The 16,552-nt window shown below is 52.0% G+C and overlaps 1 protein-coding gene across 2 annotated transcripts in view; it reads right to left on the bottom strand.

The window, feature by feature from the left end:
- NGEF (neuronal guanine nucleotide exchange factor) overlaps window positions 1-16,167 on the bottom strand; it is a 32,071-nt gene extending 15,904 nt beyond the window's left edge. The window contains exons 1-3 of one of the 2 annotated variants that reach the window (XM_081095357.1): window positions 15,908-16,167; window positions 15,116-15,258; window positions 9,156-9,454 (exon numbers count right to left, since the gene is read on the bottom strand). In XM_081095357.1, coding sequence (XP_080951483.1) covers window positions 9,156-9,454; window positions 15,116-15,258; window positions 15,908-16,014 — 549 coding nt within the window. In that variant the 5' untranslated portion in view covers window positions 16,015-16,167. Of the gene's footprint in view, window positions 1-9,155; window positions 9,455-10,419; window positions 10,488-15,115; window positions 15,259-15,907 lie in introns of those variants that run through there. The other variant, XM_081095358.1, reaches the window with a different exon arrangement.
- Between the last annotated feature and the right edge of the window lie 385 nt (window positions 16,168-16,552).

Below are 16,552 nucleotides of genomic sequence, written 5' to 3' on the forward strand. Positions count from 1 at the left end.
AACGAACCCAGCCACTGATCTGGATGAATGCTACCAATACCAGGAGCAGAAAAATCACCCGGTCTCACATGCACACCTGCGGGGCTGGGCATGGAGATGCGGCCCCGGCTCAACTTCCCCCAGGTCCCGGGGCCGAGGGCATCTTTGTCCTGAGGACAAAGGATCAGGGACGGCTGGGCAGAGGCAAGCGGCCTTTCAGCCACAGACACACAGAGGGGCTGGACCTGAATCACTGCTAACTGGTATTGGCTGAGCCCATTTCCCACAACACTCACCCCCTCTTTCTCTGTTTTTAGGCGGTTAGTCATCTGGAATTTGTTTTCCAGGGTGTTTGTCTTCATTTTATATGTCAAATTATTTGCCACATCAATAAAGTTGTTTTTTCCTTATCAGTATTATTTTTATTCTCAGTCATTCAAGACTTTCCCGGGCAGCATGGAGCTGACAGGGATCCAGGCCCTGTTCTTCATTCATTCATTCACTCACTCACTCACTCACTCACTCATTCACCCATTTGTTGCACAAACATTTACTGAGCATTTACTGGGGTAGGTACTGACATTCAGTGGTGAACAAAGAGAACTTCCTGTGGCCACCGAGGCTGACACCCCAGGGGAGGGGGCAGGGCAGACAGGAGGATCATGCAGGGCAGGGGGAAAGCCGCTGTGGAGCAGCAGGAAGAGATGTGTGTGAGTGAGTGTGATGTGTGTCGCCTGCTACAGGGAAGTCCTCCTTGATGAAACCAGCACCTATGTCCCAGCCCGTCTTTCCCCACCATCAGGCTCACACCTCTCTGCTAGGCTCACACAGGATTGCTGTCCCCAGGGAACACTCAACTAGGCTGACCTGAATTTTACTAATCACGGCTGGGTCTCCCGGGGGCGCTCTTAGCACCCGACTATTCCTTTGGATGTCTGCCAGAAGTCACACTGCTCCTGGCATGTTCCACCCCTGCGACCTCAGGGCCCACTCCCGTGTGGCGTCTTTGAGAAGGGTAGGGTCCGCAGTGTTAGTGGTCACAGGCCAACTCGGCCATTTCTTCAGAGGGGTCAGTCCAGCTCACTTGTAGTCAGCGAGCGCCGTGGCAGGCCTGGTGTCCACCATGGGCCTCAGAGCAGCAGTGTCCAAGGCCTTGGCCTTGGAGTTGGCCAGACCTCTGCTGTGAGTGGGAATCGCTTCACCTGCTAAGCCGCAGTTCTCAGCGGGAAGTGCTCAGCCTGGAGCAGGCCCATCTCAAAGCGCCTGCAGACCTGCAGGGTCACCATCGACCCCACCTCTGGGTGTTGCCTCCACAGGACCACGCTTCATGGATGGTGCTCCAGCCAGAGGAGTCAGGGAGGGCCTGGCCCAGGACGTGACATGGGGGCTGCGTCCCAAACTTGGACAGGAAGGCCCGTTCCAGGGGGGCCCGTGCAGGGAAGGCGTGAGAGCTCCAGGAGGAGGTGGCGAGTGAGGCGGGGGGTAGGGGGAGGGCTGGCCCCAGGCCACTGGAAGGTGTCAAGTGGGGAACAACAGGCTGCCGGTAACATGTTGAGTAACATGCTGAGCCCATGCCCTCTCGCAGTCAGTGGCGTGGGCCAGAAACACAGCCTTGTGCCCACAAGGCCGCGGGGGCTGCTGCCGTGAGCTCTGAGGCCACGCCCGTCCCTCCATAGGCCTCCCCTGCCACGTTCGGGAGGCACTAGAACACAGTTTTCTCAGCAAATTTAGATTTCCCTCCAAAGGAAGGAAACAGCACATCAGAGAAATCACTGGCGCTCAGCTGGGACCCTCACCGCAGTCTCAGAGGAGCTGCAGGGTGAGCTCAGGCAGGGAGCGTCCCCCTCGTCGGGGACTGCAGACCCGGCTGGCACCACAGCAGCTGCCCGGAGACACCACAGGGGTGCAGAGCCAGGACCCCTCCCCCCGACACACACACAAGGAGCACAGTTCTGGGGTCCGCTTGGGGTTCAGAGACCTCAGGCAGCCTCAGGACTGGAGTGGCCCAGACCTAGTCCACCTGGGCGACCCCTCGGAGCAAAGCATTTAAAGAAGCAAAGGAGCCCTGGCCGGTTTGGCTCAGTGAATAGAGCGTCGGCCTGCGGACCTAAGGGTCCCGGGTTCGATTCCAGTCAAGGGCACATGCCTGGGTCGCAGGCTCAGTCCCCACTAGGGGGCGTGCAGGAGGCAGCCAATCCATGATTCTCTCTCATCAATGATGTTTCTATCTCTCTCCCTCTCCCTTCCTCTCTGAGATCAATAAAAATATATTTTAAAAAAAGAAGCAAAGGAGACCTCCGCCTACCAGCAAGGGGGATGAAAGAGGAAGCGGGGATGGTGAGACGGCCTAGAGCAGTCGTGGGCAAACTACGGCCCGCGGGCCGAATCCGGCCCGTTTGAAATGAATAAAACTAAAAAAAAAAAAGACCGTACCCTTTTATGTAATGATGTTTACTTTGAATTTATATTAGTTCACACAAACACTCCATCCATGCTTTTGTTCCGGCCCTCCGGTCCAGTTTAAGAACCCATTGTGGCCCTCGAGTCAAAAAGTTTGCCCACCCCTGGCCTAGAGAAAAATAACCTGCTTCTGATCCAGGAGGGCCGACCACCAGCCCCAAAGCACAGCACTGGTCCTTAGGAACTCAGCTGCCTGACCCAGAACTGCCTGTGATCTGACACAGTTCAGCGGTGTTGTATTTCTCCGGGTGCCCTAGGTCCTGATGTCGGGCCAGGCAAGCTCACCTTCCCGATCCTGCACACCTGCTCCAACATCCCCATGGGTACTGCCCGGTCCCTCCTCCCGCCAGCATCGCACACTCAAAGCTGGACAATGCTCACCTCCATAGCTCAGGATTCTCTGGGGACCCCCACGTGGTGCTTTCCTCACATATGTGGCCAATAGTCATTCACACCCCACAGGCAGAGATGGGCAGAGATGACTCCCGGCTTGTGCCCAACCCTCTACAGCGAGCTCTAATCCTCAAAGGAAATGCAAGGAGGTCAAGGCTGAATGAGCCCATGGGGCCCCAGCTGTCACATGAGTGACAACTAACTGCTGGCATTGCTGTGGGACTAGGGAGCATATGTTAAAGGTAAGCCACACATGAATGCATTGGGGTGCCCGGGGCACACCGCACACCACCAACAGCCCAAACCCAAGCCTTAGCAAGCTCCCACAACTGAGCGCCAACTGTTATGTTTGCTCAAGGTGATCTAGTTAATAAGTTACAAAAAAGTACATAGTGAAAAGTTTAAGTTTTAAAAGACACAGGTTTGCACAATAGAAGTGGGAGTTAAAAGCACAAGATACCATCCACAACTAACACATTGGCCATGATAAACTCCTTAGATAACAGTATAGGGAACCAGCACCCTCATACACGGCTAAAGTGTGAAGATAATTTGGCAGTATCTTCTCAAAAATTGAAAAACATGTAATTTTTAAACCAACAATTCCACTTAGCAATTCCCATTGTATGAATCTCAGCATTTTATTACTATAAATAATGCTGCAACGAACAGTAACCGCAATTGTCCAGCAACATCATAAACCGTGGAGCCTCATAAAGCTACCAAGAGAGACAGAGAAGACGGAGGAGGAGGAAGACGGGGAGGAGGAGCGGAGAGAAAAAAGAGTGGCTTCTCTACTTGGGCTGATACGGAAAGAGTCTGAACACTGTACACAGTATTTCACCGTTTGTGTGCACGCGCTCAGGCCCTGACCAGGGTGGGGGCGGGGAGACTCCCCTTCGCTATAAATCTGTTTGCTCTTTTTGAACTTTATATCAGGAGCATAAATTACTTGCCCAAAGGATTCACCTTAAAAACGATAAATGCTAACACTGTCACTTTGTTAAATTGTCTCTGCCTGGGAAAGCCATAGGTGCTTGCTTCCTAGTGAAACAGCACAGGAGCTCACTGGGGTTCGGGGTGATGGCTACTGTCCACCTTAAGGTGCAAACACCCCCGTTCCCTCCCAGTGTGGGATTAATTTGCTGAATTGTCCCAAAGAGACAAGTATATGATTCAGTGAGGGTTGCTAAATAAAATAACAATCACAATGTAATTTTTTGATGAAAACCCTCAGTAACTTCCTTCTAAAATGGATAGTTTTCTTTTGGAAAAAAAAACAAAAACCAACATTTAAGTTCTACGCTGTGAAAATAAGTTGACAAACAATGAAAACGCAGCCCTGATGTCAGAGGCCCCTGGGACTGACTGTGAATTGTGCCCTCACTGGCTAGCTCCCCTGGGGAGACCCGCACAGGGCGCCACTGGGTCTCCTCCCTTCCCGTTCCTAACAGGGCGAAGCTGGAAGTCTGGGCATGTTGGGGCTGTGATGCCACAGTGCCAGCTGGGCAGGATGCCCCGCATGAGTGTATGTGTGTCCGTGTTTCCTTGGAGACACTCAAAATATTCCCTGCTCACTTTTCAAACTCTGCAAACCCAGCTCCCCAAGCTCAGGAACCGTGGCGAGCTGTCCAGTGTGGGTAAAGATGCACCTCAAATGAGAATGCCTGTTGGAACTGAACCCGATGGGCAACTTGGACCAGGAAAGATGTGACCTAACGCAGTGGTCGGCAAACTGCGGCTCGCGAGCCACACGCGGCTCTTTGGCCCCTTGAGTGTGGCTCTTCCACAAAATACTGACTTCTCAGGAGAACCAAGATGGCGGCATAGGTTAACGCCGGAGTTTGCTGCCTTGAACAACTACTTCAAAAGTGAAATTAAAAGACGGAAGGGACATCACCCAGAACCACAGGAACGCTGGCTGAATGGAAGTCCTACAACTAGGAGGAAAGAGAAACGCATACAGACACTCAGAGGAGGCGCAGTGCTGAAGTCAAATTCTGAGGTGCAGAGTGCGAGGAGCGGGCTGGCGGCGGAGGGCGCGGTTCGCGTTTTCAATCGGGAGGGAGTCGCAGACTCTGAGCTCTAGATACGGGCGAGTCTTTAGGGACCCAGACTCACACAGGAGAAGCGGGACTGTCTGGCTTCGGTCAGAGCGAGCGCAGCTTTCTCTCCGAGGTTTGCAGTGGTTGCTGGGACTCAGAGAGGCAGAGCCCCTGGGGACAGGACTGAGAGCCGCCATAACTGCTCTCTCTGGCCCACCCTGTTGATCCTGTGCGACCCGCCCTGCCCAAGCCCTGCACAGAGGCATTTGCCAGATAGCCTCAGGCAAAGGCTAGATTAGCACCTCCCTAGAGGACAGAAGTTCTCTCACTGCAGACACAGCTGATTCTCACAGCCACTTGGCCTGGAGGTCAAACCCTCCCTGGTATTAGCTACAACAATCAAGGCTTAACTACAAGATTGCGCACAAAGACCACTAGGGGGTGCACCAAGAAAGCATAACAAAATGCGGAAACAAAGAAACAGGACAAAATTGTCAATGGAAGATATAGAGTTCAGAACCACACTTTTAAGGTCTCTCAAGAACTGTTTAGAAGCCGCCGATAAACTTAATGAGATCTACAAGAAAACGAATGAGACCCTCGATGTTATGATGGGGAACCAACTAGAAATTAAGCATACACGGACTGAAATAATGAATATTATACAGACTCCCGACAGCAGACCAGAGGAGCGCAAGAATCAAGTCAAAGATTTGAAATGCGAGGAAGCAAAAAACACCCAACCGGAAAAGCAAAATGAAAAAAGAATCCAAAAATGCGACGATAGTGTAAGGAGCCTCTGGGACAGCTTCAAGCGTACCAACATCAGAATTATAGGGGTGCCAGAAGATGAGAGAGACCAAGATATTGAAAACCTATTTGAAGAAATAATGACAGAAAACTTCCCCCACCTGGTGAAAGAAATGGACTTACAGGTCCAAGAAGCACGGAGAACCCCAAACAAAAGGAATCCAAAGAGGACCACACCAAGACACATCATAATTAAAATGCCAAGAGCAAAAGACAAAGAGAGAATCTTAAAAGCAGCAAGAGAAAGAAACACAGTCACCTACAAGGGAATACCCATACGACTGTCAGCTGATTTCTCAACAGAAACTTTGCAGGCCAGAAGGGAGTGGCAAGAAATATTCAAAGTGATGAATGCCAAGAACCTACAACCAAGATTACTTTATCCAGCAAAGCTATCATTCAGAATTGAAGGTCAGATAAAGAGCTTCACAGATAAGGAAAAGCTAAAGGAGTTCATCACCACCAAACCAGGATTATATGAAATGCTGAAAGGTATCCTTTAAGAAGAGGAAGAGGAAGAAAAAGGTAAAGATACAAATTATGAACAACAAATATGCATCTATCAACAAGTGAATCTAAGAATCAAGTGAATAAATAATCTGATGAACAGAATGAACTGGTGATTATAATAGAATCAGGGACATAGAAAGGGAATGGACTGACTATTCTTGGGGGGGAAAGGGGTGTGGGAGATGCGGGAAGAGACTGGACAAAAATCGTGCACCTATGGATGAGGACAGTGGGTGGGGAGTGAGGGCGGAGGATGGGGCGGGAACTGGGAGGAGGGGAGTTATGGGGGGAAAAAAGAGGAACAAATGTAATAATCTGAACAATAAAGATTTAATTAAAAAAAAAATACTGACTTCTGCGCATGGGCCACGAAGTTTCAATTGCACTGTAAGTGCGCGCCCACACGTGGTATTTTGTGGAAGAGCCGCACTCAAGGGGCCAAAGAGCCACATGTGGCTCGCGAGCCGCAGTTTGCCGACCACTGACCTAAGGGATACCGGGCAGCCTGAGCCCTTGCCTCCCTGTTTGGTCACTACCTTGAAACAACCTATGATCCGAGCTACAACAACAAAAAGCCAGGTTCAACCCAGAAATTTAAGTGAGAGCCTCGCTGGTTCCCAGGACATCAACCTGAGCTGGGTCCTCCCTGATCCAATTGCACAGGACAGGCCGCTTATATGAGCAGGTATTCAGAACTCTGTGTGTGTTATACCCACCCATGTCGGTCGGGGGCTAGGACTCCAAGGGAGAAAAAGATGCTTCGTTTTTTCAGAGCAGAGTACAGGAGGGAGCACATTCTAAGCACAATGGAGGAGTCTCTCTCTGTCTCTCTCTCTCTCCCTTCCAGTCTCTCTAAAAACCAATGGAAAAATGTCCTTGGGTGAGGATTAACAAAAAAATTAAATTAAATAATTAAAAGTAAATGAAGTGATACGTTTGACAATATAAAAGGATTCATCGTCCCTTGTGGTGACTTTCCTTGCCCTGAATCCTACGCTGATGATACAGCGGGTTCAGTTTTCCAACCAATTGGAGAGCCTCTGTCCTTCAGTGGAGGAGTCAGGCAACCCACATGTACTGCTGTCCCTCACACCTTCGCCATGGACTCTGCCACCTTCTCTTGTGCTGCGTGGTTTTGTGTTGCTCCCGCTTGCTTTCCTTCATTGCAAGGGCCCTGCTTTCTCTACATTTAGCTTTGCGCATGTGGTAGGCGGTTTATATCCTATTTTAAATTCTACTAGGATTTATCTCTAAGTTTTCCAAAATATTAAAAACCTTCATTTCTCAAATGATCAAGGTAAAAAAGAATGATCTCCCCTCCCCAACACACAGCCAGTCTCTTTTCCTTGCTCTGAGGATTAGAAGGGGGAGAAAATGGCCCCAGGTTGGTAATGTGGAGTGAAAGAAACCAAAAGCAAAATCGTGTTGTATAATTCCTTCAACAAGGAAGTCGGGGACAGTGGCCTGCCTGTGGCTGACGTAGCCCTGGGGCCTCCGGGGGCAGAGGGGACGGTCACACGGAGGGGTTCCTCCGTCTCCCCCGGCACCGCCCACCTGGCTGCTTCGTGGGCAAAGTTTGGTGGGCTCTCCTCTGTCCGGCTCCCCCTGCCTCAGTGGAAGGCCTCTGATGACGAGACATGTACATCCGAAGGTGCATATGAAACCCTCGATGCAGCCACTTACAAAGCCCTGCTCACGGCCCCCGGGGATGTCGCAGTTTGAACCAATTCCTCCTGATTGCGCTGTACAGGATGCAGGTGAACTGTGGGCAGCCCTTCATCCATCAGCTTCATCAAGCTTTCCCAGGGAGCGGACGCGTGGAGCAACCGGTCTGAGTTAGGCAGCCCTGGGCAGGAAGACTCTCAGGCCGGGTCCCTAACTGTGTGCCTAGTTTGTAGCTCACCTTTTAAATAAAGGAGAAGGGCAAGCGTGCCTACAGAATCTGGCGCAAGAGTAAGCAACGGGTCAGGGAAGGCAGAAGATGTGGTGTCAGGACCGCAACCAGCAACGAACACAAACAGGTTCAAGGGCAGCTTTAAGGAGTAGGTGAGTGCAAGGGGTAGGGGAGGGTTGGGGTGGGGAGGTGGGAAGGGGCAGGGCGGCCCAAGAGGGACGCAGAGAGAATAGATATGATGGGATTTGGATTGAACCAGTGGAAAAACCCAATCTCTTCATTTCATTTTCCCCTCTGTACCCACTTTTTAAATTTCACAACGAACACACACTTGCCCACTCACCATTTCTCTCACCCAGTCTCTCTCCTTACTATTGACCATACCCCATACTCTAGTCTCCCTATTCCACAGATTTTTCCCCTTTATGCCAAATAATCTTTGTGCAACTAAAGTGAACACTTAAATTTCTTAGTTACTCATTACTGTCACTGCTCATTTGTCATTGATTATTTCTGCCTGGTGGCCACAAACCAGGAGGCACCTCAGCGATACCTCAGCCTGCTGGACAGATGGGCAGTCTGCCTGGACCAGCCAATGAGAGGGCAGAGAAGCAAGTGCCAGTTCGAGAGGGGGTGGGCATGCTAGGGCTTTCTTTCAGAGCCTCCCCTCACCCGAGGTTCAAGCGACAGCACAATAAAGTTGTGGGCTCCTGAGTGAGAAGCCAAGCGCCAACGGAAGTGATTTCACAGTCACAGTTTGCTCCGCACCACCTAGAGCATTCGTGGTCACCGGTGCCAGGAAATTCCCAACAATAACGGCGGATTTAAAGAACGCAATCTTGCTAAGTAATGAAACCACTGTGCTGGGAACACTCCGTGTTGGGATTGAGCTATCCTGCAAGGTAACGAGCTGTTTTTTGTTGCCCGTGAAATAAGGGAATTTTCCTGCATGTTCTGGGTGGATGAGCCCTGCCAAGGCTTCTCAGGATGAGCCTGCTGGGCAGCCTCAAGGCACATTGGTTAAACACCCCCCTGTCCCCGCATCCCACCCCAGGCGCCCTCACCTCCTGCAGTTTAATCTCTTCCGGCTGGAGGATGTCCAGCACCCCGCTGCTCTGAATCTCCGGGAGGTCTTGCCAGAGGTTAAACCTGGAGTGCGGGTTGCTGAGCAGGCAGATCTGGGGCAGAGCCCTTCTCTCAGGTGGGCTTGCCAGCTCCTCCTGCTCCTCCTCTTCCTCCTCCTCAGGTGCCTCCTCGCTGGATGGGGAGCGGAGGTCATCGGCTTGTATTTCTGCATCCTGTTGCCTTCTGGTTTCAATTTCCTGGAGAGTTGATTTATCTCGGTATTCCTGATATAGGAGCCCTGAAATCGATAGAATTGGAATGAAGAGCAGAAAAATATTTCAGGTGAAGATCTTTCTGAATCACTAAGGCGAGGCTTTGTCCTCTCATAAGGGCCAGGGCCCCAGGAATACACCAAGACAGACCCTCAGCCAACTACTGCCAGGCCTTCCCTCCCCGGGAAGGATCAGCCCTTGTAAGTTTTTTTCAAAGAAGGATAAAGAAACCCCTGAACTGATTTAAAATCCAATCACACAAATAAATGCTTTCCCCACATGAACCCTGCTGGGAACCCTGCTTGGCAAACAAGAACCCACAACTTGATGTGTTAATAACCAACGTGTGCAGAGTGGATGGAAATGTCCCAATTACGCTTCAGCATCCCCCAGGATGCTTTCAAGGCCTTAAATGCTTCCATATTAAAACTCGAGTATGTTCATTTGTGAACTGGGAGTAGTTGTCAATTCTCATTTTGAAGGAAAAAACACTGCACCATCCTTAGGATTCAAAAGGGAAACATTCCTTTTTTGCTTTTGCAGTTTCAGACTCACTTCCCTGACCAACTGTACTTGAAGTAAATGTACTCTAAGTCTCCAAGGAGATTTGAGGGTGCCTATGAATCAGCACAGAGGTGGCACCTCCTCCACAGGGAAAAACCCATTTCAGACATCCTGGCTTAGGGGCGGGGCTGTCTCCGCACAGGAGCAGCAGGAAGCAGCCTAGGGAGAGGGGACGCTGGGTGGGGAGGGGGAGCGGGCATGTGAGGCTGGGCGGAGGGGCATCGGACTCCAAGGGTCTTGTCTGCCGGCCAGGCCACAGAGGCGGCAGCCTATCCTCTGGGCAAGAGAGAGGCCCCAAGAGACCTCGGGCGGGCGAGCAGCTCTGGTCTGTTTTTGGAGGCCCCGGATGGGAAGAGGCTGTGACAGCTCTGCAGGAGTGATGATGGAGGCAGGCCTGAGCTGCAGTGGGTGGTGGGATGAGCCGCACCTGTCGGGGCACGGTGAAAAAGTGGAAGCATGTCCGGGTGCTGCTGGGTCACGAATGATGTCCAGGTTTCAGACTGGCAACAAGGTCGGTTGGCCCCATTCAAGGAGATGAGGAAAACAGGAGGATCAGATTGGGGAAGGGGACGGTGGAGGGCTCCCGCGGGCAGCTGAGGGGCACATAGGTGGAGAGGTCCAGTGAGCAGCTGGACATACTGGTCCAGAGAGTGGACAGACCTTTGATATGTCTACTCACAAAACGAAGATGATTCTCCCAGGAAAGTTCTGATATGGATAAATGCGCCACTTGTCTAGCACTGTCTCTTATAATGCAGTACAAGCACGTTGCCGATTATCCTTCTTTTCTTAAAAAAAATATTTTTATTGATTTGAGAGAGGAAGGGAGAGAGAGAAACATCATTGATGAGAGAGACTCATTGGTTGGCTGCCTCCTGCATGCCTCACACTGGGGATCGAGCCCACAACCTGGGCATGTGCCTTGACTGGGAATCAAACCCTGACCTCCAGGATCACAGGTCAACATTCAACCACTGAGCCACACCAGCCGAGCTAAATCCATCCTTTGGATTAAGCTAGTTGGCTTCGTATGTTGCATAACACTAAATGATAAAGCCTTTATGGAAAGTGTAGAACTTGTTTAAAAAATTAAGATCCTGTGATTGTACAAGGTTACATTCCAGCAGAATACAACATGGAGTTAATCTGACAAAGGAATGAAAAAGAAAACCTAGTCTACACTAAATGCAATCTGGACTGAAGATCTATAAAGACAGAGGTTTAATGTCACCACGTAAACTGGTTCAGTCATGAGCACAAGATCTCTATTGTTGTCAACAGTAAACCAATTATTCTGTGATTCGGATACTGAGTTTATGGAGGTTTAAAGAAACTAGGTTCCCACAGTTGATTTGGAGTCACTTTCTGATGTTTAGCACAGTGCCTCCCCCACATGGTAGGTACATACTTATTTGTTGAATTGAACACCTTTTAAAAATGCAGTTTCCAAGCTTCACAAAAATTTCTAATTTGGCATCTTTTTGAAGGTTCAAAAATACATCTCATGTACGCTACAGTCATGGGTAAAAAAGGTAATGGGTAAAAAATCATGGGTTAAAAACTATCTCCAGCCCAGCTGGCGTGGCTCGGCAGTTGAGTGTTGACCTATGAACAAAGAGGTCACAGTTCAATTCCCAGTCAGGGCACATGCCTGGGTTGCGGGCTCAACCCCCCAGTTGGGGGGGGGGGGGGGTGGGCGTGCAGGAGGCATCAGATCAGTGATTCTCTCTCATCATTGATGTTTCTATCTCCATCTCTTTTCCTCTCTGAAATCAATAAAAAAAAAACAAAAACACCCCACCTATATCCAATATCATATGCTAAAAAAAAGACAGCAATATTAGCAGTGTGAGTAGTTGGACTAAAAATAATATTTCTGAAATCACATCGTTGCAGACACCGTTGGCTGCCTCTCCCCTGCCCCTCACAACCCTTCTTCCCAGCTGACAGGGGAGGGGTTTGTTTGAGTGCTGACCCACTCTGTGCTCAGGGAAGTGGGTGAATGTTGACTGATCAAAACTTCCTGTGATAGTTCCCTTCCCCTTGCCAGGGGTGGGTTGAGACATAGCAAATGACACAATCTGGCTGAGGCGGGTAAGGGGGATAGCTTCTTAAAAAGATGTCCCTCCCCAGCAGACACTTGAAGACAGACTGCCCTTTTTTGCTTTTATACATGGCTGCTTGAGGATGTGATGTCTGGAGCTGTGGCAGCTATCTTGTGACATGAAGCCTAAATGCTGAGAATGGTGAGGGAAAAGGAGCTGGGTAATTGTTTGGCTGAATTAACCAACTGCTGACCATCCTACCCCTGGACTCATTCACTGAGACAGAATACTTACATTGTTTAAGGTTATTATTATTATTATTATTGCTATTGCTGGCTATTCTGTTACTTTCAAACAAAGACTTCCAATACACGTGCTTTTAGAATATTCTTAAAAGTTCATATTTCTTTTTGTGGTATTTAAAGTACGTATTTAAAAATCAATTTTCCTAGAGTTACTGTGATTACACAGAGTTATCTGACACACTGTGTCCCCATTTTTCATATCCTGTTTATTTTTTTTAGCTTTAAAATTCAGATTTACAATAGAGAGTACTTTTACCTGAGAAACTATGTTATTAAATTTCTGTGCTCAATGTACTGTTACTATATGATGTCTTCCTACTTTATATTTTGTACATTTAGCAAGCACAACTTTACATGGAAATTAATTTTACCTATAAAACCCTGCACCTGATATTATATCCATGCAGAATTAGAAGGCTCAGTTCCCATCTCTCCTTATTAAAATGATCTATACCTGAGTGGCTGTGCTGCCCTGCACATGAGGGTAAGTTCCCAGTTCTTCTCCAAAGTCTTCAGTCATTCAAAATCTCACTTTCTGAACAGAATAATTTTGTTCCTTGAATCCTTCAAATGGAAACTTCTACGGGACAGAGAGTCTTATTTTTTTACTGAGCCCCTTCTATGTGCCAAGCATTTATTAGGGGTCATAAACAACAGTAATACATGCACATACATGTACACACACACACACACACACAAGCCCAGAGTCGCAGGGTCCACCATCTATAATGGTGGTTGTATACCATAGCATGCATAATCCTGTCATGATTCTGTTCTGGCCTCTGTGGGATCCACTGCAAAGTCCAACACAGTGTCTGCAAAGTGCCCACATGGTCACTCCACCTTCTTCCCCACTCAGTTACACTGTGTGTTTAGGAGCCTGTTGTCCTTTCCTGCTCCCTGGCAAAGAATTCACTTCACTCACAGAGCTAACAGCAGGTCGGGCTGGTGTAGGAATCTGTAAGGGAGAATGTGAGAAGAAGGCAGCAACAGCTCTGTGCTGTCACTCACCACATCTGCTGAGCACCTACTATGGATCTAGCTCAGGAGCCAGAAAAAGATAGTTACCATGTCAGTCTCTACTCTTTCGCACACGAGGAAACTGAGGGCAGAGATGGGCAGGCACCACAGCTCAGGGCCCCTGACTTCCAGCGCAGGTTTATGCATTGGCTCAACAGGTCCAGCTGTCTCCAGGAGAGGAGTCTCCACATGCCCAGGGCACAGACAGGAGCCTCTCCCAGCCTCACCCCGAGTTCCTTCCTAGTCATGGCATCAATCTTAGTCAAAGAGGGTCCCTTTCAAGAGGGTAGAAGTCTAGGCTTCCAGCATTTGCCACGGCAGAGGTGGCCCTCCTCATTAGGAAGGACACTGTGGCAGGGAGGTGGGAGAAAGGCGTTTTCAGGAGTCTGTTCTCAGATCAGCCCCTCTCCATTCCCCCTGCAAACAAAGGGAAAAGCCGCCGCCACCATCCCACCCGGCCTGACACTCAGAGGGCCTGCTGGAAACAAAATTTCTGGAGTCAGCAGCTTCACAGCATGCAGTGTGCACTCCACCCCCTCAGCTTTGCAAGGGCTCAGCTCCTCTCAGGGCTCAGTTTGGAAAACCCCTGCCAGGGAAGAGTGGGCCGCCCCCGAAGTCTCCCAAATGCAGGGTCTTCTGGGGCCACGATGCTCCACTTCCACTCAAGACACCCCCTGTCTGTCTGAGCATTTGGGATGAAGGGCAATGATGATATCTAGGGAGCAAATTTTCCAAACCTAGAATTTCAATTGAACAAATAGACTGCTGCTCTGACGACACTGAAAAACAGAAGATTTTCTAAGCAGCCGGTACCATTTTCTGAATAAGGGAACCCACATGATGAGAACTAGTTTGATATTATTAGCAATTTTTGACTTTGAAATGCAAGTGCTCACGTACGTGGGACTCCTCAATCCACTTTCTGCATTCACAGGGCTTCAGCTGCAGCTGTGCTGAGCTGGACATAAATGGCTGCACCCCCCACCTCTCGGCCACGGTGCTGGACAGGCAGGTGGAACTAGGCTTCCTTAACTGAGGGGCTGGAGGGGGGTCCCCACTTTCTCTCTACTTTACCTGTCCCCTGTGCAAAGTCTGCCACTGCCTCCTCTTCCTGGATTGCACCCATGAGCCTGGCTCTCCCCAGAGGTCCCCCCCCCCGCCTTTTTTTGTGTGTGCAGATTCTCTCTCTTTCCAGGTCTTCCTTCCCCAGATCTCGTCCTGGGCTCCCTCCTGCCTGGCCTAGCAGCACCTCACCCTGGTCTTTCCCACAGAAGTGACAAGGGGCTGGGTGGGTAGACCTCTCCAGAGAGAGCAGGACAGAAATGCATTTGCTAAAGCCCAATTATGCAGCACGATTAAAATGGGGCAGTTTTGCCTCTAGATCCAGTTAGAATCAAACATGTCAAAACGTTCACAAGGCCCAGCCGGCGTGGCTCAGTGGTGGAGCATCGACCCAAGAACCAGGAGGTCACAGTTCAATTCCCCATCAGGGCACATGCCTGGGTGGCGAGCTCGGTCCCTAGTGTGGGGCGAGCAGGGGGCAGCCAATCAATGATTCTCTCTCATCATTGATCTCTCTCTCTCTCCCTTCATCTCTGAAATCAATAAAAATATATTAAAAACAAACAACAACAAAAACGTCCCCTAGCCTCCTCACAGAAATGCAAGGGTATCTCAGTAGCAGGGGGACCCTCAGAGTCCACCAGGAGCCCACGTTTGCCCCGTGAAGCGCAGCCACCGCTCGAGTACCCACCTATTTGTTCGATGAGGTTCCTCCAGGAGTCAGCGGGAATGGGGTGGATCATCTGCAGGGCCTCCGTGAGTGTGGTGGGGCTGTCGGCCAGCGCTGGGCACTCCTCGGGCGTGGCCCCATTTCCCGGGGTGGAGGGTGACTCACTGCGAGAAAGAAGCAGGGGCAGGACCGGTTATTTTTAAGCAACGACACACCTCGGCTAGCTGGCGAGAGACGCGGCCGTGGCCAGCGGGACCCGCCCGGGACCGTCCAGGCGGGCCCCACAGGCCCTTTTTGTCACAGCACCAGGGCGCGACCGAGTGATTCATTCCCACACCAGCCCGTCCAAAACCTTCAGGTTTTCGGAGCTCGCGGGCAGGCGTCGGAAACTTGGCGCTCCCAGCTCTCTCCACGGCGGCGCCGCCCGGACGCCCCAACGGGTCCCGCGGCCAAGAGCCCAGCCGGCGCTCCGCACCCCGCGCCGCCCGCTGTCACCGGCCCCCAGTCCCTTTCGGGCTTGGGTCCTCCAGCCCCAGGGTCCCTCGACGTGGAGAAGGGGATGCCGAGCAAGATGCGCGCGCCCAGGGCGCCCCTGAGAGGGCGCGGGAGGCGGCCGGGGGCAGGGACAGGGGCGTCAGCGGCCGGGCTGGGACTCATCACTAACCCCAGTCGGGTGCGGGCACGACAGGGGCCGGGGTGGAGTGAGGGACGACGGGGCCCACGGGGCAAAGGCCACGGGTGGTAGGGGGGCGCGAGCTGGGGCCAGAGGAACGCGGGGGCGACGCGCGGGTCCGGGCGCCGGCTAGTCCTCACCTGCCGGGCAGGTGTCCCGCCGCCGAGTCGCGCGTGTCGCTCTCCGAGGTGGAGCTGTCGTGGTCCACAGCGCAGGCGGCGCTGAAAGCTGCGGCCAGCAGCTCCATGGGGCCGGGGGCCGGCCGGCGCGGGGGCCGGGTCCAGGGGCGCGCTGGGGCCCGCAGCCCGGCCAGGGGCGAGGAGCGGGCTCAGGATCCGGGGCGCACGGCGCGCTGCTCGAGTCGGAGCTGCAGCAGCCGCTGCCGAGCGCTCCCGCGGGCGGGCGGGCGGACGCGCGCCTGGAGGATCCCGGGGTTGCCACGGCAACGGGGGAGGCGGGAGGGGCGCGCTCGGCGGGGGCGAGTCCAGGCGGCGCGAAGCGGGGAGCGGGGCTGGGCGCGACCCTGGCGGCGGACGCGGACCTCCCGCGGGGTTCGCGCCTCGTTATTCTGCCGCCACGGCACTGGGCTCGGGGGTGAGGGGGAGGGCAGGATGCGTGGGGGCCGGCGAACTGCGCCCTCCGCCTACCGCCCCCTCCTCGCCGCCTGGCCGGACCCCACCGGCTCGGGAGGAGAACTTGGAAGGTCCGGGCGAGGTGACCCTCTGCCCTTCGCGCCCTCGAACTTCCGCCCGGCGAGGCCGCACATCCTCTGCGGTCCCCCGCAG

This window comes from Myotis nattereri (assembly GCF_964212035.1).
Source record: "Myotis nattereri genome assembly, chromosome: 7".
Classification (NCBI taxonomy): domain Eukaryota; kingdom Metazoa; phylum Chordata; class Mammalia; order Chiroptera; family Vespertilionidae; genus Myotis; species Myotis nattereri.